The sequence below is a fragment of the Calonectris borealis genome, chromosome 1 (genome assembly GCF_964195595.1).
Source record: "Calonectris borealis chromosome 1, bCalBor7.hap1.2, whole genome shotgun sequence".
In the NCBI taxonomy this organism is placed as follows: domain Eukaryota; kingdom Metazoa; phylum Chordata; class Aves; order Procellariiformes; family Procellariidae; genus Calonectris; species Calonectris borealis.
Window position 1 is genome coordinate 209,000,855 of NC_134312.1, and position 26,304 is coordinate 209,027,158.

Sequence of the window (26,304 nt, forward strand, 5' to 3'; positions counted from 1 at the left end):
CACGGACCTGCATGGCTTAGAGCGTAAGGAAGAAAGAGCTCAAACTTCTCATTTCAGGAGTCCCAAGGGCTATTTCTATAGCCAAGAATAACCGGAGCATAGACAAGCTCTTTATGCTAGGAGCTGTGACATGGCTAAAGGCCCCTATTATTCTTGTTCTGTGCAATCTAGAGAATTTCTCTTGGCTGATTATATTTTCAAGGGAATAATTCCACTTATTAGCCCTCTGTACATCACAGAATTGAAAGTATCTTTCTTAATTTATAGTGCTGCAACAGGGTCTCTGCTGCACACAATTTAACTAAGCAAAACCAACCTGTGTATTTTAGAGTATCTTTAGAGTACGATATTTTGTAACATAGTCAACTTACAATATACCTAAATCCATAGGATAACGATTATCTTATTAAAACCCTGGTGTTAAAAATACATGCTATTGGCAATGTGCCTAAATACATTAAGCCGCTAGTTGCAGATTTTAGTTCTAAGAAACTCATGGGTGATTACTTGGTTTTATTTTCTTAATTGTGTGACTGGCTTAAGTATGCCTGCTTTGCTGTATCCTGACATATTTTTTTAGAGTATTTTCAGAATGTCTTTGCAGTTCTTCAAGGTGCGAATTCAAACGTTCTTCAAACTCTCTTGTATGTTTCTCTTCCTCTTGAAGGAACTTTTCTGTTATTGCAAGGAAGGACATCTCAGGGGGAGACTAAGCAATGAATAGAAAATCATGGTCAGTAAAAAAAAGCAAGTACTACAACATGTTTGCATTATCAAATTTTAGATTTTAAAAACATCTTAACCTTTAGCAGCTAATAACACTATAACGCTTTGTATTTCTCCAAGAAAACATGAATTTGGGCATACATTTTTAAAGGCATTCAGGTGCCTAAATGACATAATGTGAACATGATGTTTGAATACCTGTGATATTCACAGCATTAGGATGTAGATTTGCCATTAAAAATTTAAATATGCCATTAGACAGAATTAAGCTGCTTCAGAACCTCCAAAATCTTTGGATCAGCTAAAGGTTATGTTTGTCACTTGTATAATTTAGACCAGGAGAGAGGACAATAATCTGATTTTTGGAATTACAGAATATAACTAGTGTTGGGTACTGCTGATTGCCTCCCGTAATTTTAGCTCTGCGCTTCTGTGATGTGATGCTTTCTGAGGAAAGGAAAAAAAAGAAGTATGCTCATTTCAGTACTATCAACTTCAAGCCCTGATATTCTGGAGAATGTATTAAATTTTATTCACTTGCAAGTAGTTCACTGAAAAATCTTCTTTCCATTTAATGAGCATTTAGTAAACTGAGACATAAACCATACCAAAATCGGTCTTAAAGTGGTTGTCATGGGATGCAGAGCTGTATAAAGCAAAGGACATGAGTGAGTCTTTGCTGGAACAAGTTCTAAATTTTTAAGCAGCAATTTTTGTGAATTCTTTTTGCTAATATTTAAGATGCATTCATTGGAATGTCTTTATCAAAAGAAATATGAAATAATTTTTCTTTGCCTAAAGATATTATGCTTGTTTAAATAAATTCAATGTTTATTTGTACAGATAAATACAATTTTACAACATGAATTTTTAACAGTCTACTGAGAAAAAACTTTGTATAGGAGCTATAATACTGAGTAAGAGAAAGATCATTTTCTGTCTTTATATGATCATATATTGAGAAAGATGACTGACATTTATTATCTTAATTAAACCATATGTTAAATAGTTTTAATAACTGATTGAGTTATTAGTCTAGAATCTCTGGTTTTGTTTTTCCTAGAATGTAAAAAGGAGAGTTTATCTGTCAGCACATCAAATAGGAATCATAGAATCACAGAATGGTTTGGGTTGGAAGGGGCCTTTAAAGATCGTCTAGTTCCAACCCCCCTGCCATGGGCAGGGACACCTTCCACTAGACCAGGTTGCTCAACGCCCCATCCAACCTGGCCTTGAACACTTCCAGGGATGGGACATCCACACCTTCTCTGGGCAACCTGTTCCAGTGCCTCACCACCCTCACAGTGAAGAATTTCTTCCTTATAGCTAATCTAAATCTACCCTCTTTCAGTTTAAAGCCACCATCCCCTGTCCTATCACTACATGCCCTTGTAAAAAGTCCCTCTCCAGCTTTGTTGTAGGCCCCCTTTCAGGTACTGGAAGGTGCTATAAGATCTCCCTGGAGCCTTCTCTTCTCCAGGCTGAACAACCCCAACTCTCTCAGCCTGTCTTCATAGGAGAGCTGCTCCAGCCCTCTGATCATCTTCATGGCCCTCCTCTGAACTCACTCCAACAAGTCCATGTCCTTCTTACGTTGGGGGCCCCAGAGCTGAACGCAGGACTCCAGGTGGGGTCTCATGAGAGCAGAGTAGAGGGGTAGAATCACCTCCCTCAACCTGCTGGCCATGCTGCTTTTGATGCAGCCCAGGATACAGTTGGCTTTCTGGGCTGCAAGCGCACATTGCTGGCTCGTGTTGAGCTTCTCATCAACCAACACCCCCAAGTCCTTCTCCTCAGGGCTGCTCTCAATCCATTCTCCGCCCAGCCTGTATTTGTGCTTGGGATTGCCCCAACCCCTGTGCAGGACCTTGCACTTGGCCTTGTTGAACTTCATGAGGTTCACAGGGGCCCACTTCTCAAGTCTGTCAAGGTCCCTCTGGATGGCATCCCTTCCCTCCAACCTGTCGACCACACCACACAGCTTGGTGTTGTCGGCAAACTTGCTGAGGGTGCACTCAATCCCACTGTCCTTGTCGCCGACAAAGATGTTAAACAGCGCTGGTCCCAATACCAACCCCTGAGGAACGCCACTTGTCACTGGTCTCCACTTGGACATTGAGCCATTGACCGCAACTCTTTGAGTGTGACCATCCAGCCAATTCCTTATCCACCGAGTGGTCCATCCGTCAAATCCATGTGTCTCCAATTTAGAGACAAGGATTAGAGACAATTGCAAGACAGTGTTAAATGCTTTGCACAAGTCCAGGTAGATGACGTCAGTTGCTCTTCCCTATCCACCAATGCTGTGACCCCGTCATAGAAGGCCACCAAATTTGTCAGGCACAATTTGCCCTCAGTTATTTGCCCTCCTTATTTTCCATGTGGCTTAGCATAACTTCCAGAAGGATCTGCTCCATGATCTTCCCAAGCACAGAGGTGAGACTGACTGGTCTGTAGTTCTCTGGGTCTTCCATTTTTCCTTTTTTAAAAATGGGGGTTATGTTTCCACTTTTCCAGTCAGCGGGAACTTCACCAGACTGCCACGACTTCTCAAATATGATGGATAGTGGCTCAGCAACTTCATCTGCCAGTTCCCGCAGGACCCGCAGATGCATCTCATTGGGTCCCATGGACTTGTGAACCTTCAGGTTCCTTAGATGGTCTCAAACCTGATCTTCTCCTACAGTGGGCAGTTCTTCATTCTCCCTGTCCCTGCCTTTGCCTTCTGTGGCTTGTGTGGTGAGGCTTGAGCACTTGCCGGTGAAGACTGAGGCAAAAAAATTGCCTTCTCCATATTCCTGGTACCCAGGTCTCCTGTTTCCTTCCAGAGAGAGCCCACATTTTCCCTAGTCTTCCTTTTATCACCAATGTACCTATAGAAGCTTTTCTTGTTGCCCTTGATGTCCCTGGCCAGATTTAATCCTATCAGGGCTTTAGCTTTCCTAGCCTGTCCCTTGGCTACTCAGACAATTTCTCTGTATTCCTCCCAGGCTACCTGTCCTTGCTTCCATCCTCTGTAGGCTTCCTTTTTGTGTTTGAGTGTGTCCAGGACCTCCTTGTTCATCCGTGCAGGCCTCCTGGCGTTTTTGCCTGACTTCCTCTTTGATGGGATGCATCGCTCCTGAGCTTGGAGGAGGTGATCCTTGAATATTAACCAGCTTTCCTGGGCCCCTCTTCCCTCCAGGGCTTTATCCCATGGTACTCTACCAAGCAGATCCCTGAAGAGGCCAAAGTCTGCTCTCCTGAAGTCCAAGGTAGTGAGCTTGACTTCAAATGATTTAAATATTCAAATGTTTTGTGGAAAAGGCCAATTCTATTACACCTGCAAATTTTTATTCTAGGCTCCATTGTATCAGAATGGGGTATTCCCTATTTCCACAGCAATTAGGGGCAGATTTGGTCCTTGCTTTCAGCCTGGTTTAAAACTGCCCTTTAGCAGCTTTTCGGGTCAAAAGATACTAACTAGAGAAATGCTTTAAAGCACTATTCTATTCAAACTCTTTGCAGCAGACTTTGAAATGAAATTTAGACATTTCCCATAGGAAACCCCTTTTCTTTTCAAAGTACAGCAAGTAAGCGATAGCTAGAAATAAATTCTGAATGTAATGCCATCCTTCTAGAGTGAGTCAGGCTTTCTGATGTATAGGGCTCCCAAAATGAAATTCACATATAAAGCAGAACCTTCCTTTTCTCAGTCCCTCCAAATTAGTGTTTTAACAGGGGAGGGAAGAAAAAGTGACTTAATTTGCCATGTAGGAATAAGGAACCCAAAGGTGTTGGATCACTTTGTGCCACAATGCTCTTCTATCAACAGAAGAAGAGCAGGGATAAGAAAGAATGTTAATCTTCCAATGTTTGAGAAACTCTGGAGGGAGATCATCTGCCTTCTGGTTTTCCTCATAAACACATGCATGATTTCCCATCCATAAATCCATAAATCATCGTTGTTTTCATATGAAGTGTTGTTCCTGAGATTTTGAATGCCATGGCTACATGCCCATTTATTCCTTCATGGGCTAGGTCACAAATATATCTCCTTGTGACGTTTGGATTCAGTGATAGAGTCGGCAGTACTATTTTGAAGTATTTGAAGACGGCTTTTGTGTTATGAAGAAGACATTGGATTTGGAGGCTTTACTTAAAGAATCCTCATGTGTTTCGCTGAGTGAATACCAGCTCTGAAATCACTGATTCAATACTGAGCAAATAAAATACTTCAGTGGGAAGTGTAAGAAACTGGGAAAATGTGAATCTGAAATATGAATTTAATAGGTGTCATCACCTAGAGAAAAAAAGTCATGTCGGGCTTTTCCACATGGACAGCAAATTTACATGAGTGCTCATCTTCAGAAACATTATATCAAGTTATGAGAGATTCTCAGAGATTCATTATAACAATGCTTACAATTGCTGACTTGTCATAGAAACATATTGGCCTCGTGATCAAGCTATCTTCCTAAAATGCTAGTGTCCTTTGTTTCAACTGGTACTTACTTTGATGTGTTTTTTCTTGAAATACACTGTAAACTCCAAACGAGACATTTCTGAATTTCCTCAGAGTTGAGAGGAGAATGTTTATCACTTAGAATAAGCAGATCATGGTTCCCTACAGCTCCTTACCCGAGGGTTAGACATCACTCTCAGTTTAGATAGGTCCCTAATGCACTGTTTTTTATGCACTTTGAGAGAAGGTTGTATCTAAACAGGTCTAAAAGGGAACATTTCTTGTTAGCAACTAAGCTTTGCTTTCCAAGCCTCTGGTCTGTTCTTTCACTGTGTTCTTTATTGTCTTTACTTTCAGTGCCTGAGGAAGAAAAACCATAAAGAAACTGCTTTAATCCATGAGAGATTCTCCAAGATGAGATTCATGGTCCCTAGTTTTGAATTTCTTTTCCTCAGATAGCACTTCTTTTACGTCTTTTGGTTTTCTAACTGGAGCTAGATAGAAATGGGTTCATTGGTAAGCTTTCAACCTAACTTGTTTGGGTAATTAGGCAAAAAGGACTCTACTTTTTAATTTCTACAGTGTCAGCTGATCCCATATTTCTTTGGTGTAGACCAGTAATGAGAATCACCTTTTTGCCTCATCATTTGCTGGAAATGAAGGAGTGCACCTGATAGAGATGCATATTTCCACATATGTGCTAAATATGTCTTCTTCTTAAGCAAGAACTACCCAAAGTGCTTATGAATTAACTCTGGATTGCTGGGAAGAAGCAATTCAGGAAGCTAGGTCTATTCTCTCTCACAGACTGCCTAATTAATTTGCCTAGAGTTAATGTCTTTCTTGCCCCATGAGTTGTCCCAGCATCCTTGGATGCACCTTCAGCAGGGCAGCAAGAAAGCTTTAATACTTGGGATATTCTAACATTTAGTGGTCAAATCCCAGAGTGTTCCCCTTCTACTTTCCAGGAAAGTTCTTGTTAGACTAAGACTAGAAATTGGTCTGGCTAATTTTAGTCTCACTGTGACTAAATTTGGGGGCTTTTGGAGGTAGTTTCCTCTAACCCTACACTGCAATACATCTTAGGCAGCAGGTACAACATGCTTCTGCTCATATAGGAAAATCAAAATTGAGATGCCTAAGAAATTGCCAAGCCATATAGGAAGGTTTTTAGAGGGCCTAAGTACCTAACCAGCTAGGTAATAGTAATACCTAAGAGTGAGAGGCATGGACCATAGCATGCCTCAGGGTAGGCTCAAGACTGTCAAAATCATTCCTAATGATACCCAGTGGTAGAATCTCCACAACTTCCCACTGCAATCTATTTATTAAGCAATTTCCCATCCTTAATGTTAGAAAGTTTCCTGATGCTTAATTTAAATTTTCCTTGCTACAACTTAAGTCTTTCTTGTCTTTCCAAGTCTTGAAAGCAAGAACAGACAATGTCTGTCCATCATCTGAAGAGAAACATGAGAAGGTATTTGTGACTACAAGTTAAAGATCCAGATTGGGAAGCACAATGTACGTAACTGCTTGCTCCAGCTGAAATGGCGAAATTGTGTAGAAATGGACTATTCTGAAGCAGCAAATAATCTTATTGCCTAATTTTTTTATTTATTTACTTATTTATTTATTTATTTTCTGTGGGAAAGATTAAACTTGAAGCTGGACATTGGACTGTTCTATGGAATAGTCTTCCCAGAGACTGGGAATGGATCAGGCAACTATTTTCTGAAGCTGTTCATTTCAGAAAGACAGAACACCCCAAAGTACTGTTCAGAGAAAGAGTATTTCCCTAGATTTGAAAAGCCTTGAAACAAGAATTTTTGGGGTTATGGGAATTTCCAGTGAATCACAGCTGAGCCTTCTAGTTTACTCGAAGGCAGGAGTGACTTTCTCTACACACATAACCTCTAAGTCGGAACATGAAAGGACAGAGGCTCCAGTGGAACATTTACTAAGGTTGTCTGAAGACTCTCTACTGGGAGGAGAGATAGAAGTCTTTGTCTAAAGCCCCAGAGACTATTTTCTCTCTTCCCTAAATGCAAACAGAGTAATTTTGGTAGGTATCAGGACATCACCTGCAATTCTGATGTTTTCAATTGGTCCTACAAATATTCTTCAGAAAAATGGTCCGTTATAACATCTTCAAAAGTTTTGAACACACTGGAGATTTCTCTTAGGTGAAACATCAGTCCTGAAAACTGTCAAAGAACTCTGGTTTACAATATACTGTATGTTTCTTTCCTCTTTCTCCTTGATCCAATGGCTTTCCATTTGAACACAGAGCTCTAGAGTAATAGACTGTTGAATCATCTCTGCACTAAAGTTGTGGTATCCAATGTCAGTGTGAGCGACGATTTAATTTTGGTGATCTTCTGAACTTGTACCTGCTTCAATGCCTCTGATTTGGATTTAGACACTGTACAAGGATTATCCCTTGCTTAATAGTTTCATTATGTATTTTGCCCACACACCAGCTGGAAAGTGTTTTCCTTATAATCTAGTCAACTGTCTTGGCATCGACCCTGTCCTGAGTGCCAGCTGGGAAATAGTTTCCCTGAAGCTTGCAAAAGTTTCTCAGAACGGACATTTTCCCTGGGCTGGCTGGAAACAGCAGCTTTGTGGTCTGGTGTCTCTGTCTGACACTTCTGACAGAAGAGAGGCGGAGCATTGGTGTTTATCGTCTCCTGAAAATGTCTAAACAATTCTTTTCACGATTAGCAGTTTAAAGAGGAAGACTCCCAGGTCATAGGAAACCAATAGCCATTTACTTAAAATTCCTGTGAAGCATAAGAAGTCTTCCCTCTTCTCCCTCTACAGGCTGAGCCACACACCTGCAGTTCAGGATCTCCTGGGTAAAAGATGCACGTATCACAGCTGGACAGAGAGATGGCGACACTCCATTTCTTACTTATCTGTTAGTTCCATTATTTAATGATGGTGTGGTTGCATGGTTTGAGGTCTGGAAAATAAGTGCTAAGATTTCAAGTGGAAAAAAATAGTGGCCTGTAGTGGAGGCCTAAGGAAGAATAGAAGATACTAAGGAAGAGGATAAAGCTCAAATTTAAAGAGAGATCTAAAGTCACAGAATTATGGGAAGTTTTTCCTCAGAAGTTGCCCTAGGCAGAGTGGGATTTATCCCACTTGTCATGGAGGTTGGTAATCTCCAGCCTATGAAGACTGAAATAAAGAATGCTGCACTATTATCTTTCATTTCAAGAAAAATAAAGATTACAGCAGTTATCATTTCTGTTCCTTTTCGAATACAATAGTTAACACATAGAAAATAGTTGCTGCAATTCCTCTAATTTCATCCATCAATCGACTGCTGTAGAAACTTGATTTGTCTAACAGCACTTAAGGCAGTAAGTTTGCAGGCATTATGGAAATACACTTAAAGCAGAGTGCCCTTATAGAAGGCAATATGAAACAGAGTGCCCCAATATAGAAGGCAATGAGCTAAAATGTAGAAATCTCTCTCACAGTCACTTAATGGCAGGTAATTATCACCATTGTTATTAGTACAGAGGTATGGCCCAGTAGGGGATGTTTAATCTCCAGAAAACCTGCATTTATATTAGGATAAGGTTTTTCCATTTTTGCTGGACTGGCGCTGTATAAATAATAATGACAATAGGGGTGATCTAATTTTTGGCTCTTCCAAGACTGCATTTGGTCCACAGATGGATCTTTGAGAATATATATGTTATAGAAAAATAGTTACTTACTGATAATTTGATTTCTTCTGCATTGTAAGCAGGGCTCAGTAAGCTGCCTGTTCTGCCCTTTTCAGGAAACGGTCCACCAAAGCCCAAAGGATAGCCCGTTGGTGGTGATGGAGATTTATAATTTCTTTTCTTTTCATGACCTCTGTGAAGTGTATGAGAAGATAAAGTGCTATCACTTTTTGAACCAGTGATATTGCCTCGGTCATATAAAGCAGGACTACAGTTTCTGTGGTATCCACTGGCTGTGAACATAGCAGTTTGTTGATGTTCCATTTCCCATGCATCTTTCTTTTGGAAAGTTCTAAAAGAGAAGAAAAAAATCCAAGTTATGAAAACCAGTTAAAACTGTAAGCTATCACAGCAAAGCCAAGGGTTTTTTCTATTTTATTTGTTTGTGCAATTTTGATTACTTAGCTGTTCAAACTGCTTCATGCATGAAGCTATGGGCATAAGATTAAGCATTACCAACTTGCAGCAATTTAGCAACTTTCCACCTAAGTCACTGTAAATGTCTGAGTGTGCATTCTCTGTCTGCTTCAGCTGTGACTTAAATCACACTAATTTAAACCCTTTCGTTCGAGCTAAAGTTGAATAACCTTGCCGTATAACTGTGGCAGGACAAGAGCTAAAACAATCTTGCTTCAGGTATTGAAGATACCAATGCTCCTTAAGTGTTTGTTACCCATCCTTTGCCAAAGGTCATCATCCCTTTAGCTTTTCAGTGGGAGAAGTTATGTAAACACTCTTCAGCCATGTCTTGATAACTTAGCTTATAGTATGATAGGAACTAGAGTGAATTTAGCCACACAAATAGAGGAAATGAAAGATGAAAGTGTAAGTGAGAAGAGAAACAAAAACTGTTCTTAGTGGTTGGACAATTCATCAGTTTTGATCTAGTATCACCTTAAACAACTATGTTCAAATAGCTAGAATTTAGAATAGATGTTTAAATAAGTTAAATAAAAAAATAGTACAGGAATCTTTGATCCTGCATTTTTACTGCAATACTAATTTTGCCACTGATTTAATGATAACTGGAGATAACTGGAGATTAATATGAGAAATAAAGAAATTTTTAAAATACACTTTTTAAAAAATTGTACAGGAACATGCTTTTGTAACAATAAGTGAAATCTTCAAGCTTACAAAAGAATTTTAAAGTATTTTATTATGATGTTCCATAACTCTTGTATCCCACTTACAGTGACCAGAATGATTGTGAAAGCATATGTTTGTATTCATTTGTAGTTCTGTAAAGCAAAAACTATTATGGTTAACAGCAACTCAAAAAAAAAAGAAACGTATTTTCTTCCCATTCAAAATATCTTCTTTTCCTGACAGTTAGCTGAACAATTCTGAAACCATATTGATAACAGCAGAGAATTTTGAGACTAGCTTGCCCAGATGTCTGCTGAATTAGTCTAATTTTCAATTGCATCTTTACTTGTATTATATACCAAAATATATATGCGTGAAAAAAAATTCAATTATTTCAGATTTTATTACATTTCTGTTACAATATTTCTGACTGAGGTAAAAATTTCCATTGTACTGAGGTCTGTGCTTATGATAAAATTGAAACTTTAGTCTTGGGTGGTAACTACTATACTTAAACATGATAGCTGTTTGAAAAGATCTTATCATTGCAAATAACCTAAAACACTTCACTAATTTGAAATGTAGCTATAAAAGCTTTTAAAGATCAAGTTCTCTGCCACTAAAATATAATTATTATAAATATTCAAGAGTATGCAGTGCTGCTCAGATCCAAGGAAAACAGCTTTTTTTTTTAATAAAAAAGAAAAATTTGCCAAGCACAGGGAAAGGACAGTGTTTTCTGCAGAAAGATCACACCATCATTTTCTAATCTTAATTTAAATATTTGGTGTTGGGAGAGGGTGGCTGTGCAGTCTTAATGGACCCTGCTTGTACATAAGCCCTGAACATGAAACTGAGTACTCCGTAAATGGACTGTGCAGAACAACTCGGAGACCTAATGAAGAACATATTTTTCTCTGATTATAAAAGAAGTAGTGATTAAGATACTCTGAATGCTACAGGAAAGCAAATTATAAGCATGATGCTATAATATTATTATTACTGTAATATTATTATTATACATTCTAACATAAAGTTCTCTGAGAATATCCACAAAACCTTCCAGTTTTCTAAATCACCTAAAATGTTTGCCTTTATAGGGGCAGAGTTTTCTCCTTTCTTTCATGCTTTTCTTTAAATAAATACACTTTGCTCTTTGGGCACAGGAGAATACCTTTTTTTCCCCCCTATTTTAAAGTCCATTCCATCTATTGTTTGGATGAAGGGCACAGTGAAAAAAACTGCCACAATTGAAGATAGATGGCATGAATAATAAAATCACAGATTTTTTTTTCATCTTGTGTTCTGACCTTTTTGGAAGTAATTTCCTCTGCAAACCCACAGTAGACTACATGTGATCTGTGTTCTTTTTTTCCCCCAGAACTGCTTCTTTATATATTTAATAACAGTTATTACTGTTATGTTATAGCTTACTTCACCAGAATTTTCAGACTTGGGTGCCTACAGTTATGGTAGCTTTTAGATAGTAAAAACAGATACCCCCCAAAAAAAAGGGCTGATTTTTTAAAGGAACTCCACTTCCTACTGTAATCCATAGGATTGCTGGGGCTGTTTGCTATCTTGGAAAAACATGACACCTACATTTAGGTGCTTTGATATGGATACTATGCCTTCACTTCAGACAGATTTCACAGTTGGGGTTTAAATTTCTGCCAGTTCAGTGCAAAATAATATCTAAGAACAAAGTTCTACTTTGAATACAAATGTAAAGGTAAGCAAATATCTGCAAATTTGTAAAAAACTGTCCATTTGTTAACACTGGTGATGTAAATAATACACTATAACTGCGGTTGAATAACTTATGCTTTCAGTGGGTTTACTGTCATAGAGTAGTTAAGATATACACATACTTCACAAAAATAATATCACTGTTGACATGGCGACATACAGAACAAGAAGTGAAAGAACAATGTCCTTGCAAAGGGAATTCATATAGACAGGATCGCTTTTTCCAGACTCATATATAAAATCAGCCTGGTCCCTATGCGATCAACGTCTTCAGTGGTGCAAAACAAATGCCTTACACACCTTGTGCTGGTTGACATACCTAGTCTTGAGAAAGAAAACAACAGCTCTTTAATGACCAGAACGTCTTCAGAATTCGTGTTGTTGCTTTTACCTTGCAAGTAAGCTTGATTTAAAAAATGCTTAAAACGTATTTTCCTGAAGAGATTTCACTGCTTCCAGTTTATTTATTGCAGTAACTGATACAGTAGTGAGTATGACTAAGACTGTGTGACCTCCAAAGGGTAGTGAAAACCTCCTTAAGACAGACACCTCACTGTCAACACAGATCCTTTAAGCGATCCCCAGCTACCTTAGACATTCAGTCCTAGCCTTTACGCCCTCACTTTTGCCACATGATGAAAGTGCAGTTTGGCTTGACCAATTACCTATTTTGTGTATATTTTTATGGTAAATAAGTAGCCTTTCATTTGGGAACTCACATGCATGTTTTAATTTTGAAAGAAACAGGCTAAACACATCAGCTTCATCAGAGAAAGCCCTCTTCAACCACACCAAAATTTATATCAACTGTATGTGGCCCAGGTCTAAATAAAGGATTAAAATCTTGAGGCTGGGGAAAGCTTATGTAAATGGCAATTAGAATTAAGTAAATTATTATATATGAGAACAGTAATTAATTAAAGTGGTTATAGGTAGGATGTGGCCACAGTCTTTTTTAGCAAAAAGATGCCACTCCTGCATATCTTACTTTGTAATATTTAGAAATTCACTGTATACTGAGCGAAAGAAGAAATCATGCCTCTTTCTAAACAGCCAGTATAACTTCCTGCAATTTCCTGTATTTTCTCTAGAGGTCTCCTATCTAATGACTAATGACTGTGCCCATGCCTAGAATTCTAGTACTGATTGTGAGACATGACTGAAAAATATTATAGAATATACTTGGTTGAAGACATTTTTTTTCATTGTGCAAACCTTTCTAGGTTTCTGAATGCAAATAGGAAAAACAAGTACAGCTTCTGAAAATTGCTATTTAAAACACAAACACACACACCCCCCTTGCACAAACACCATGTTTTCTATTTTTTTACTATGTAAAAAAAGTCTTTGTGCCCTTTCTCCAGTGCCATAATTACCATGGAAACAGAACTGCAAATTAAAACAGAAATAACATGGTTTATGCTCACAAAAAAATAAAACCTACCCAGAGTTTAACTCAACCAACATCAATTGCCTGGTTTATCTGCATACATTTCATGGTTGAAAACTTAATTTTACTTTTCTGAGAAAATCTTGAGGTAGTTCCCCATTTGGGAACAGAGAACTGGCAGTATAGAGGGGGCTCAATCTTAAAAAGACTGGCTGGCTGATGTGTGTATATAGTACACGTGGAATTCAGACATTTTTTTAAATCTGTGTATGTATTTATTTAGGTAAATAGTTTTTAATTTAGGAAATCAAATGCATGTTTTAGATCCTAAAACCCAGGCTCAACATACCTGTTTCATCAGAATAATTAGAATCATAATTTAAATTGTGTTCAGCAGTGTGGCTGAGATTTGTGTTGTGAGGAAGGTTAGCTCTCCCAGGTTTCTCTCTCCCAGTTTTGGTTTAACATTGGTCTTCAATGGCTATGAAATTAAAATCCTGCAAATTCCCTGCATAGTTCTATTGTCTCTTACACTTAAATTCTCATGAATGAAATTTCACAGTTCCTCATGTACAGCAAGTGTAATTCCTGAGAAAATGGGAAAAAAATCTTACTTCTTCTCATTTAAGAAGAGTGGAAGCATGAGCAAAAATTGCACTGACCAATTTTTGGTGAAATTATGAGACCTACAGGCGCAGAATAGTCTGTATCTTGGTTTGGAAATATTTGTTTCAGCAAAACCTTCAACATCATTTGAAACTTAGTAGGAAAACAGCCATACCTGCCACTTCCACACATATATATGTGTGTGTGTGTATTATGTATAGGCATATATATATATGTACTTACATCCATATAATATATGTATATTTATAGAATCACAGAATCATACAGGTTGGAAAAGACCTCTAAGATCATCGTGTCCAACCGTCAACCCAACACCACCATGCCCACTACACCATGTCCCTAAGGGCCTCATCTACACATCTTTTAAATACTTCCAGGGATGGTGACTCCACCACTTCCCTGGGCAGCCTGTTCCAAGGCCTGACCACTCTTGCAGTAAAGAAATTTCTCCTAATGTTCAATCTAAACCTCCCTTGGCGCAACTTCAGGCCATTTCCTCTCGTCCTATCGCCAGTTACTTGGCAGAAGAGACCAACACCCACCTCGCTACAACCTCCTTTCAGGCAGTTGTAGAGCGCGATGAGGTCTCCCCTCAGCCTCCTCTTCTCCAGGCTAAACAACCCCAGTTCCCTCAGCCGCTCCTCATAAGGCTTGTGCTCCAGGCCCTTCACCAGCTTCGTTGCCCTTCTCTGGACACGCTCCAGCACCTCCATGTCCTTCTTGTAGTGAGGGGCCCAAAACTGAACACAGTATTTGAGGTGCGGCCTCACCAGTGCCGAGTACAGGGGCACGATCACCTCCCTACTCCTGCTGGCCACACTATTTCTGATACAGGCCAGGATGCCGTTGGCCTTCTTGGCCACCTGGGCACACTGCCGGCTTATGTTCAGCCGGCTGTCAACCAGCACCCCCAGGTCCTTTTCCTCTGGGCAGCTTTCCAGCCACTCTTCCCCAAGCCTGTAGCGTTGCTTGGGGTTGTTGTGGCCGAAGTGCAGGACCCGGCACTTGGCCTTGTTGAACCTCATACAATTGGCCTCGGCCATCGATCCAGCCTGTCCAGGTCCCTCTGCAGAGTCTTCCTACCCTCGAGCAGATCAACACTCCCGCCCAACTTGGTGTCGTCTGCATACACATTGTCCTGGTTTCGGCTGGGCTAGAGTTAAATTTCTTCCTAGTGCTGTGTTTTGGATTTAGTATGAGAAGAATGTTGAGAACACACTGATGTTTTCAGTTGTTGCTAAGTACCCTGCTAGCCAAGGACATTCAGCTCAAAAAAAACCCAACCCAAACCAAACCAAAACAAGCGTTGGGAGGGAGCACAGCCAGGACAGCTAGCCCAGCTGGCCAACGGGGTATTCCATACCATGTGACGTCATGCTCAGTATATAAATGGTATATATTTAGGAAGTAGTGATCGCTACTTGGTTATCAGTCAGCACGGGTGGTGAGCAATTGCATTGTGCATCACTCATTTTGTATATTCTATCATTATCATTATTATTTTCCGTTTTCTGTTCTCTTAAACTGTCTTTATCTTAACCCATGAGTTTTTCTCACTCTTAGCCTTCCGATTCTCTCCCCGTGCCGCTGCGGGGGGAGTGAGCGAGCGGCTGCGTGGTATTTGGCTGCCTGCCAGGTTAAACCACGACAACATGAATACTACCTCCAACGCTAAACATCATATTTAAAAGGAAATTTTAGGCAAGAATGTAGCTACATATAACGGGGTGCCTTTCTATTTTGCAGAAAGAAAATCACTTTAAATTGTGACGAAGATTGAATGTGTGAGTTTGAAATCTTAAACCTGTACAATTTTGGCTCCAATTATTTAAACTTTGCTTCACAGAACTGTTTTACATTAGCGCTATCATGTAAGTTCTTTATTACAAATTATCAAAATACTTAGCTTCCTATTAATTTTTACTCTCCTGTCCTGTGAAATATTGTTTAGCAGGAAGTTTAATTTTCTTTTCATTACTGCAACGCCATGATTATAACATGTTTGAAGGTAATTCAGTTCTTCACGGAATACAGGGAATTAAGAAGGAATTCATTACTACAATATGTTTTCTATGAGTCTGAGTATTCTTAAGTCTCATTATTTTTCCCTAACAAGGAGTTTATAGTAGTAATGATTTATTCAGGGAATCTGAAATTATGTTTCTTTTAAAAATCAGGTCACCCAAGAACTCCAAAACTAGACAAGGCATTAAAATACATTTAATGAAACTTCCAACGAATGAAACTGGCGGGACACAAAGCTTTTCAGCAGGAGTTGTAGTTCAAACTGCTTATTAAGATAACCTCCTGTGGAGCAGTTTACCTCTCATGTTGGGTTTTATATCCTTTCCTTGTCTTGTTTTTATTTGGCAGTAAAAATACATTCTGTCCTGTTTTGCAAAACCTGGAACTAAGAATAACTTAAGCAGCACATAAAAAGTTTTTAAAGTTGTTTCATGTGACAAATATTAAAATAATGATCAAACATTTCTGGGACTTCATTTATTGCCAAATTCAGTTAGCCACCCAGAAAAATGTAGGAAATTCTTACAAATATACTAACTAGGTCTGATATTTATGTTGGTGGGAGTTCTGAATGAACAGAAACAGAAAAAAAGCTTAATACTTTGGCCCAGTTAGATGCTTCCAAAAAACTTACAGAAAGTTTCATATATGTGTACAATCTAAATATTACCTCTTTTCATTTTCTTGCATCTTTGAATGGGTTTGGTAGCTGTGCTCTGTTTCTCCATATGTATCCATGCGACCCAGTACCGATATTTCTGTGTCATTTTGTAGTTTAACATGACTATTTTGTAATCTTACATTCTCATGCTCCAGTTTGTGAATGGAAGCTGTGACATTTCCAAGTTCTTTGTTAGATAAATCTATACTCTGCGAAAGGAAATAAAACCATCATTAAATAGTTATTTTTTTCCACAATAAATAGATGTTAGTATTTTTAACAAGCAAACACAAAACAATGTTCTATGCTAAAGAAAGACCTAGCTACCATATATAATCATGCAGCACTTATAGCAAACCAAGAGAATTGCCTCCAGAAAAAAAACACTGTAGATAAATGGAAAAGAAGGGATAACAGCCTCTATAACACAATAAAACAAATTAAAATTTCTCAATAAACATGCATTCAAAATATTACTGTTGTAAATTCATCGCTTGCTTTGTAAAACTTATGACATAAAAGCAACCATAACTGCTATAGCTGCAGACTGTATTGCTGTATTGCAGACTGTATTGCTCCCTCCAGTAACAATTCCACCAAAAATAACAAGAAAAATTATAGAAGTTCATTACTATACTAGATACAGGGTATGTCTACAGGCACAATTTAATATGTTTCAGAATCAGTAAAGTAAAGCCACATTAGCACAGCGCTCTCCATCTGTGTTACTAAATCCTGCTTCTCAGTTGGGCTAGCCCACATGGTATACAAGTCAAAATACTGAAAGTACAACACGTGCACTGCAGCCGTGGGCTAAAAAGGCCCATCTACGAGGATATCAAGAGGGGAAGATGGAGATTAGCTCTGGAAGTTGACTAGTCAGGATATCCCTTCCCTTTCTTGTCCTATCACTTATTCCATGAAGCCTATGCTGCACTCCTGAGCTAGCTAATTTGGAACTACCTCTCTGCAGAATACTGCATTGCATTGTGTAAATACATTTGCAATAACAGTATACTGTCATCAACAGAAAATTCTCAAAAGATGTATCAGATTATACACAAAAGACTAAAAACCCATACATTTTATTAAGTTGTGCTTTCATATATTTCTAGATTTACCTTATTCTTTTGGAACCCAGTAACTCATGAGTATTAAGGATTTGGTTCTTAGTATACTGCTAGCACAACAGGGCTCCTGCACCTGAAAGCTCGTCTATTCCTTGCATTAACTGGTCTGATGTCTCTTCCTGTAAAACTTGCCTTGCTCAGCTAGTTTTAGGGGAAATTTATGAGCCAAGCTGGCATGGAAGTGCCAGAAAGGATAAGAAAATTTAATATTTTATGCAAGGATGGGGAGCAGGGGCTCAGCTCCATCTCCCAAGTGGAGAGGAGTGGCAGAACAGAGGAAAGAGTGCTAAGTCACCCTACCACTAATAGCTCTAGAATCAGCAGTACAGTTATAATGGCATGAACCCCAACACTGAGCTGGCACAGCTACATTGCTTTTGAAGTCTAAACAAGTAACCCTGCCTGATGATGCATTACACCATACTGACTTAGGCTGGCACTAGTTTGAGGGTTCTTTGTAGTGCTCTACTGTACTGTACAAACACATCTGTAAAAATCTCTCCAGTCTCTGCAATCTTAATGTCAAATACCTCACAATCTTTAATGTTTAGATCCTCACAATACACTAGTAAAATAGGAAAGAATGATTAAGTCCACAGACGCATTGATATGTGTAGTGACCTTGGTGTATCTAGTAATTGGATTTTACTTTGTTAAAATTTAACAAACACGTGATATCTACAAGGATTCTTGTCAGACAGCTCTTCGCAATCTTCATGAAGAATATCACTGTAGAGGAGAACTAGACATGCATACACACATCATCTATGTTTCCACAATAATATATCATATATACACATACATGTATCCATAATATTGTATATGTATGTATAGGTAATACACCACTGATAGACATATATGCTGTTTTAAAGGTGTGGAAAAATTTGACATTCTTTCATGCATTTGTTAGTCTACAGTAAGACAATTAATAGGCTACAAATCCCCCAAAGATATATTTACTGCAGTATTTACAAGCAACATTCCAGTGTTTTTTCTAGTGATAGATACAATAACTGCAGATGTTCTGTAAGCAGGGAACGTTTTGAAGCTTTTTGTGGAAGGCAGCGTATATAATATTTATAATATCGATATAAACTATAGTTCTACATGATATTATAGCACACGTTTTATGAATTGAGTTTTACATATCCCCTGTTTGGAGAGAAATAAATACTAAACTCTGAAAATAAGCTGGGTGGGGGGCAAAATGTGTCAGTTTTTTACACTGTTATTTAAATATCGTATGAACAAAGAGGTAGAAGAGTAAAAAGGGATATATTTCTGTGTCTGTAAGAATGATGACTGTTTAGAAATAAATATTTTCTGAAATAAGTGACGTCACTTACAAGAAAAGGCTCCCAGAAACTGTTTAGTGTCTAGACAGTTACTGAAAAATTTAGCTTACTTCCAGTTTACTACAATTAAGGTCAAAATTATTCCCATCTTCAGGTTGTGTGTGAATACCACTTGGTTTTGATTATGTCACACACCTTATTTTTTTTTATTTATTTATTTTACATAAACCAGAAATCTCTAAATCTGCCATGATCTCACTCTACATTTACAATAAATATAAGTAACTATTCTGCATATTGCATAGATTAAAAAAAATTACCGTGCAACTTTTACACTCCTGGTTTTCCACCATCTCTTTTAGATGTGTGTTTTCAGATTTGATAACTTTGTATCGGAAATCCAACAACTAGGAAAAGATTCAATACTTAGTTAAATACGAGAATATTACTGTTAACTTGAAATAATGCTGAGTATAGATATATGTAAGTTTAATTTTACAAAATACACATAAAGAATTATGAAACTAACTATAATAATTTTTTTTAAATACAGCAATACTGAAGCAGAAAGAAGTCTTAAACCATCTATAAAAGATATACAAATGCAATGCCTCTGATTTTATTTACCTTTTTGAAAGAATAATCACTTAAGAAAATAAGGGAGTTCACATGCAGTTACGAGATACAAAGAAGGACAGATTTTGCAGGCCACTAAAACTGGATGAAATCCTAGCCATGAAGCCTAGGAATGACATCCACTCTTTTAGTGATCAGTGACGATTGGGAATATGGCCTGGTAAAGAGTGCCATACAGTAGCAGACATCTCTCATTTTCCCAAACACTAACCTTCCTATTGTCGAAAGTAAAGTATTACATTAATCACAATTTTCAATATCTCAGAAAACCCAGAAACCTCTAAATATGAAGGTTCTTTTTGTTTACAAGACTAACTAATGAAGATAACATACTTGTTTTTAACACTGAAATTTGCCATTAAAACACTGGTATCTTACAGTTTTCAGCTTTAAAATTACCAGAATTTTCTAAGCACATTTGAAACATTTCTCAAAAAGCTTTAAAAAAACCTGAAAAATTAGGAAACATTCTAGATAATCTACCAAACAGTTCTAATGATAAAGCACATATAATAACAACAAACTGGAAGTTTTCAAGATCTTTTGCATGTTAAAATGGTAACTACATTTGATGGTCAGAATGAATTGCAATTTAGATGTACAGTTGACATTTACTGGTGCTTTCTTCTTCCAGTATCAGTTTGGCTGCTTTAGTAATACTTCACAGATATTACAGCACTGCTGATGAAAGCTACAGCAAGAAATGTAATGTCTTTTTTCACAAATAATGTATGTCATTGTCAATAGTGTGGAGTAAAATGATCTAGGCTGGTTTTGCCTGCTTGCATACCTGTTGTTTTGCTAACAATTTGTCTTTTATCTCTAACTCCATTTTTAACTGTCTTTCCAGAAGACTAGCTTTCTTCATGATAGTTGCTATAGTGATCTCCTTCTGATGAAGCTCTTCTGTCAGGTCAGAGATTTCTGTCTTCATTCTTTCCTGCTCAGAGCAATGGGACTGCTCCTCTCGATAAAGATGGTTTCTTATCTGTAGCAAATATGTTTCAAAAAGAAAAAATGTTGTGCAGTAAATATGATTGCATCACTTACTACCTACTAGTGACTTTTTTGCTGTTGCTTCCAAGACACCAACTCTTATAACCAAATCAGAGATTTTTGAGATTTTATAATAAAATGTCTTCATGAGTCAGTGCACATCATAGCTTTATTTTTACATCTTTTTTCAACCATTGTGTTTTCATTTGCCTATTTAGTATTAGAAATGAACAAAATACAAGGCATTTAAATTAACATTTAAAAAGAATGTAATAAAAATGATGTTAATTTTAAGAATTGGAATTTATGGCAAGGAATATCCAAGGAAATATCCATTCAATAAACCTAAGTATGATTTACTTATATTACTCCTAAGTTAATTTAGGTTTAAAATAAGTTTAATGCAGCCTAAATTAACTTGGGAACAATATAAATAAATCAATCTAGAGACTGTTTAATGAGAAACTATGTTAGAAATAAAAAGTATATATGGTAAATCACTTTATGAGAGTCTTTCCTGCCATTATATATAAAATTTAAGGTCAAACTTTCTGCACTATCTGCTGTGCAGAGTTCTCCAAAGAATCAACACAAAGATTGTTTTCATAATCTTTCTACTATAACCAACAACGTAGTACTGATAGATTTTTTTATTATGTGAGAAACAAAACTACAAAAGCCAGCATAACAACCTTTGAACCCATTTTAATTATTCCTCACAGTACTGTACACAATCAGTAGCAGATGGCATTTCATTTTTATTTATGCAAACTACACAGAAATACTAGAATTGTAAACAAATAAATGTAGATGTGAAAAATCTAAGAGCTAGATCATGACTATCATGCCAAAATTGCTGCATCTAAGTCAGCTGCATCCAATTAGAGATATTCCTGCTTACATTGCTACTCAGCAAAACCATAGCTTGCCTGTAAGAGGAGTTCTGAGCATCCTCTACTCCCAAAGTGTTTTGGCCTGCCAAGCCATACGCTATTCCACAGTGCCATGCCACTACTGCACTTCTGAAATGTGCAATGCAATGTGATGCATAGTTCAAACAAAAGACCACTGCCCTAGACCGTGCAGCAGGTGACTGATTAAGCTTACCTTCGTGTGGGTACCTGCCATAGTGACCTGTGTCAGCTGATCTGATAGCATATCTTATATGTGAGACCACCTACAAACTACTACTTACCTCCTACAGCCTATGCATGACTCATAGTCTTGGAGAGTTTATTACTTGCAAGTATTATCATCTGAATCACAGTGATGCTTAGGCATGGTCTCTTCCATTATTTCAATGAAGTAGCTAGCTCTGCTGTTAGTGTGCAGAATCAGAACGTCAGCTGTACAGCTATACAGCTACCTCGAGAAATGCAACCATATATGAAAACTTTTTCATATATGAAAACTTCATACTCTCCTAAAGCCACAAGTTATCCTCCTGCTCTCTTCTGCATATGCACATACCCAAGGTCAGTACTCTGCTCTCTTTTTAAAATCCCATATTGCAGTTAAGATCTGGAAATACTTAACAATATGAAATACCTTGTTTAGCTCTTCTCGTTGGTGTTCTTGACTTTGTGCCAATAGTAATAACTCAGTGTTTTTATTTTCTAGTTGCTCAGTAAGTTGTACACAAGATGATTGATGTCTTTAAATAAGAAATAAACAAAACATGAAACAAGCAGAATGTTCAATAATCTTTACCTTACAGTATCCTCTCCTCAGTGTAGGACTGTGGAAGACCTGCTCACTGATGAAAAAAAACCAAACAACCAAAAGATTTGGCCTAAACCAGGTTCAATCTTGGAAGATATCTAGATATTAAGGACAATGCAAGTGTGTGCAGAAAGAATCCTGAAATGTCTTGTAGAATTAGTATTTCATATAATCTCAAATAGCTATGGTAGATTAGATAAACCATAAAAAGATGAACATTTTACTCGAAGGAGGTTAGGGAGAATCTTAATTGCACTACTTCCAAAGTGTTTTAATGCTGAGAAAATGAAAGGCACTGTAAACATATAAATAGAAATAAATTAAATGCATTGTTTTGTAGAGATCTAGGCAGCATTAAAGCCTTTTAACAGAACCTGCATCTGTTGCCTGCAATCTTGTAATATATAATTGCTAATGAAATTGTTTATTGTAAAATTGTTTAGAATTTGACTTTTGAATCCAGAGTATCTTTTTAAACAGACTTAATTTAAATCAAATGTAAGAAAAGTTATTAGCTCAGAAGTACTTGTTAATTTAAATATTGTCTTCAACATACATACTTTATTTGAATTTCCTGCATATCTTTATACTCTCTGATTTTCAATAATTCTGTATGCAACTGTTGGCATTCCAGTTGTATCCTTCTCCAGAGAGCATCCCGTGACTGCAGCTCATTTCTCATTTCTGAAAAGCCTGCCTCCAAGTTCTAAAGAAACAAGCAAATATATAAATAGTTAAATAAAATAAGACAGTAGCTCAAAATTCTGTATTTTAACACAGAATTTTCAATACCTGTATAATTTGTATGAAAGGACATACAGGCTTTTATTTTGAGTTTCATTTCTGAGAAAGGCATTGCTTTCATGTCAGTTCCTTTCTCCAGAAATGTCATCTAAAAAATCAGATGCTGAATATTCTTTAGCTCTTGCAATGTTCCAATGCATCTGTCTCTGAAACTATCATAGGAAACATCATTCAGAAATTCTTTATTGTACTAAATGCATCTGTCATACATAATGGGCTTGTTTCAGCGGGTTCTGCACTCTTGAACATGATTCGCATGCAGGAATTAGTGCCATAAGTAACTTGCATTTTCTATTTTCGTAATAGCATTTCCAAATTTGTAAGCTTGAAAAGTACAAGGCTATAGAAAGGCAGGATTAAGTGCATGTCTTCATTAAACAGTGCCTGGAAGCTTGGAGCAGATACATCTAGACTTTAGTACTTAGATAAGGTGTGTGCTCAATCATTTCCAAAACTAGTTCTATCTGCATGGAGCTAACTGCTTATTTAAATAAACATCACAAAATTTTAAGCAATCACAAAAAGATTTTTCTTAGCGACTCCACAAATCTTGTCTCTATTTTACCTTTAATTTCTGATTGATAATGTGATAGACAACCTGAAGATACATGTTATATTTGTCATAAAATCTGAATTCTCAAAAAAACAGAATTCCCCCAAAATATACTGAAAACATACTAAAGATAAGAACTTGGAAATATAACCCACAAATAACAAAAGTAGCAATAATAATCAGATTCTTGCAATAATAATATCCAGAAAATACTTATTTCCTCTCACCCAACATCCAAAAGCATGTTCCAGATAAAAAAAAAAAGATTTTACAAGGATGTTGATCCATTGCCATTAAAACTATTACACTAAAAACACTAGTATTGTTCATAATTTCTTCATTTTATTTTAATATAGTTTCCATGTTTAAAAGCAAAAATAAAGCCTTTAAAACTTCAAAAGACAACTGGAATCCAGAAATGACACTGCAAGCAAGGAACTTCAAAGGTTTATTTCCCTTAGAGCCTCATATTAGAATGACTTTCCTTCCAAGAAGCCTGTGGTTTTCCTCGGGCTGAAAGGACTGCTGAAGACAGATATGAAGTACTTTTACGTTTCTTTATAGGGACTGCATATACAGATTCATTCATCTTATCCTTTGTTAAACTAGGGCTGAGAGAGCTTTTTTAAATCCTGAAATGCAAGTCTGGACATATTCAAGTGAAATAAAGCTTAATGAATTGTTAAAATTGTCTGCAAGACTTGCTTATGATCATCTTCATGATTTCGACATTCAAGAAATAGCCACAATTATTTTATAATATATGAATTTGGGGGAGGGTTACTCCTCTGATTTCATTCTGGGGTGTATAAGGGGAATGAATGCTGCACAATTGTGTGGTGGAAGTCATATCATCTGTGGCAGAGTGCAGTCATCATATCTATTTGCATAAATTTTATTTTCTTCTGTGAATTATAATAATAGCAGCAACAACAGCAGCCAAAGCAGCAGCCACAATAATAAGTGAAACAGAACTTCAGGTCAAGAGTTTCACACATCTCTTCAAAAAATCATTTAGATATGTATCACTTATTATTTTAGGAAATATCTATTGCATCTAGTTAAAACACCAAAATGAAAATTAATTTTGAACCAGAAAACTTTAGGTTTTTTTTAGAAAATATCTAATGAAATATAACTTTCTAAGAGTCAGTTTCAAGTTGAAAAATTTACCAAATCCTCTCTTTTCTTTTGTGAAAAGTTTTGCTTCAACTAGCTTGCCGTGTTTGATATCAAAAGAAAGTCTCAAAAATTTCCTGATCAACTCCTGTTCTAATTCTACTCAAAGCTGTTCAGCCTTTTTAATACAATTATATGCTGTATTTCTATGTAAATTGTGTCCAGCAGCTGACTTAATGCAGATTTTCCAAGAACCAAGCCTCCTGTGTGATGTTTTCAGGCTGCCTCTCATGGCTGCAATTAAGTTTGTCAGACCATTCATAAGGTAGAGAAATAGTCTGCAGTCTCAGTTTGGATCTTCTAAAGTTCGTATTTTCTGTACAGACAACAAATTGGTCTTCCATACATTTCACTTTATCACTGTTTCCTTGCTAATTAATAGTATGAGAGAAATATTTAGAAGCAGACATGAAATGGGCATAGGCATAGAAGATATATGAGGCACAATACTACGCTTGCTGCCGTTGCCATCAGCCTTCTCCCCAGCAAGATTCCCATCTACTCCTCTCTCCTTTACCTACATCAGGTCCAGCTATTCCCACCCTCCACCTAGCACTCCGTCACGCAAACCTGCTTCCTTCTTCTGGCTGACCACAGGCCTTACACTTCCTTCTTTCTCTACAGACATTCCTAAAAAAATATTTTCTCTGAGCTACACATTTTCACCATACATTGACTTTACATCACTGTTTCCCTTCTGCAGCTATTTGCAAATGTGGCTTTTCTAACTAACACAGCAGTATTCCACACCACCAGCAGAGTTATTCTGCAACTTTCTGCCCTTTAGCTCATAATGTTATGTACATCTAGCTCCACTTCTACTTAAAATGTCTTCAGTGCTTCCTACAGCTCCTGTATTCTATTCACAGAATTCCAAAAATCCTCTTGCTTGAAGATTTTCTTAAAGGTTACAGCACAATGACATCTACTCTCTCCATCGTACAGCATCTATCCACTTGCTCCAATTGCCATAGAATAGAGTAGAATAGAATAGACTAGACTATTTCAGCTGGAAGGGACCTACAATGATCATCTAGTCCAACTGCCTGACCAATTCAGAGCTGACCAAAAGTTAAAGCATGTCATTAAGGGCATTGTCCAAATGCCTCATAAACACTGACAGAGTTGAGGCATCGACCACCTCTCTAGGAAGCCCGTTCCTAGTGTTTGACCACCTTCTCTGGGTAAAGAAGTGCTTCCTAATGTCCAGTCTAAACCTCCTCTGGAGCAGCTTTGAACCATTCCTACGCATCCTATCACTGGGTACCAGAGAGAAGAGATTAGCACCTCCCTCTCTACTTTGATTTGTTCCACTCCATATTCTAGTCCCACTACTTTTGATGGCAGCATTTTTAACAGGCCCCAAAACAGAGGTTTTTGCTTGCGTAACGATAACTTGCATACAGGCAAATGACTCAGTGAACTGATATGCAAATGAAATGTATAGACAACACATGTGCTAAACTTGGTTGTTCTGACAACACCTGAAATTAGCCTCCACCACATATATGTTAATTCTATGAAGTATATTGCATATG

The 26,304-nt window shown here is 37.4% G+C and overlaps 1 protein-coding gene across 1 annotated transcript in view; it reads right to left on the minus strand.

The window, feature by feature from the left end:
- Nucleotides 1-525: 525 nt before the first annotated feature.
- The window catches only part of DEUP1 (deuterosome assembly protein 1), a 49,549-nt gene continuing 23,770 nt past the window's right edge, over nt 526-26,304 (minus strand). Inside the window, exons 7-13 of the mRNA XM_075140133.1 lie at nt 22,791-22,936; nt 22,057-22,162; nt 20,303-20,500; nt 19,197-19,283; nt 16,461-16,660; nt 8,902-9,202; nt 526-709 (exon numbers count right to left, since the gene is read on the minus strand). Of these exons, the coding sequence (XP_074996234.1) occupies nt 539-709; nt 8,902-9,202; nt 16,461-16,660; nt 19,197-19,283; nt 20,303-20,500; nt 22,057-22,162; nt 22,791-22,936 (1,209 nt within the window). The 3' untranslated portion in view covers nt 526-538. The remainder of the gene's footprint in view (nt 710-8,901; nt 9,203-16,460; nt 16,661-19,196; nt 19,284-20,302; nt 20,501-22,056; nt 22,163-22,790; nt 22,937-26,304) is intronic.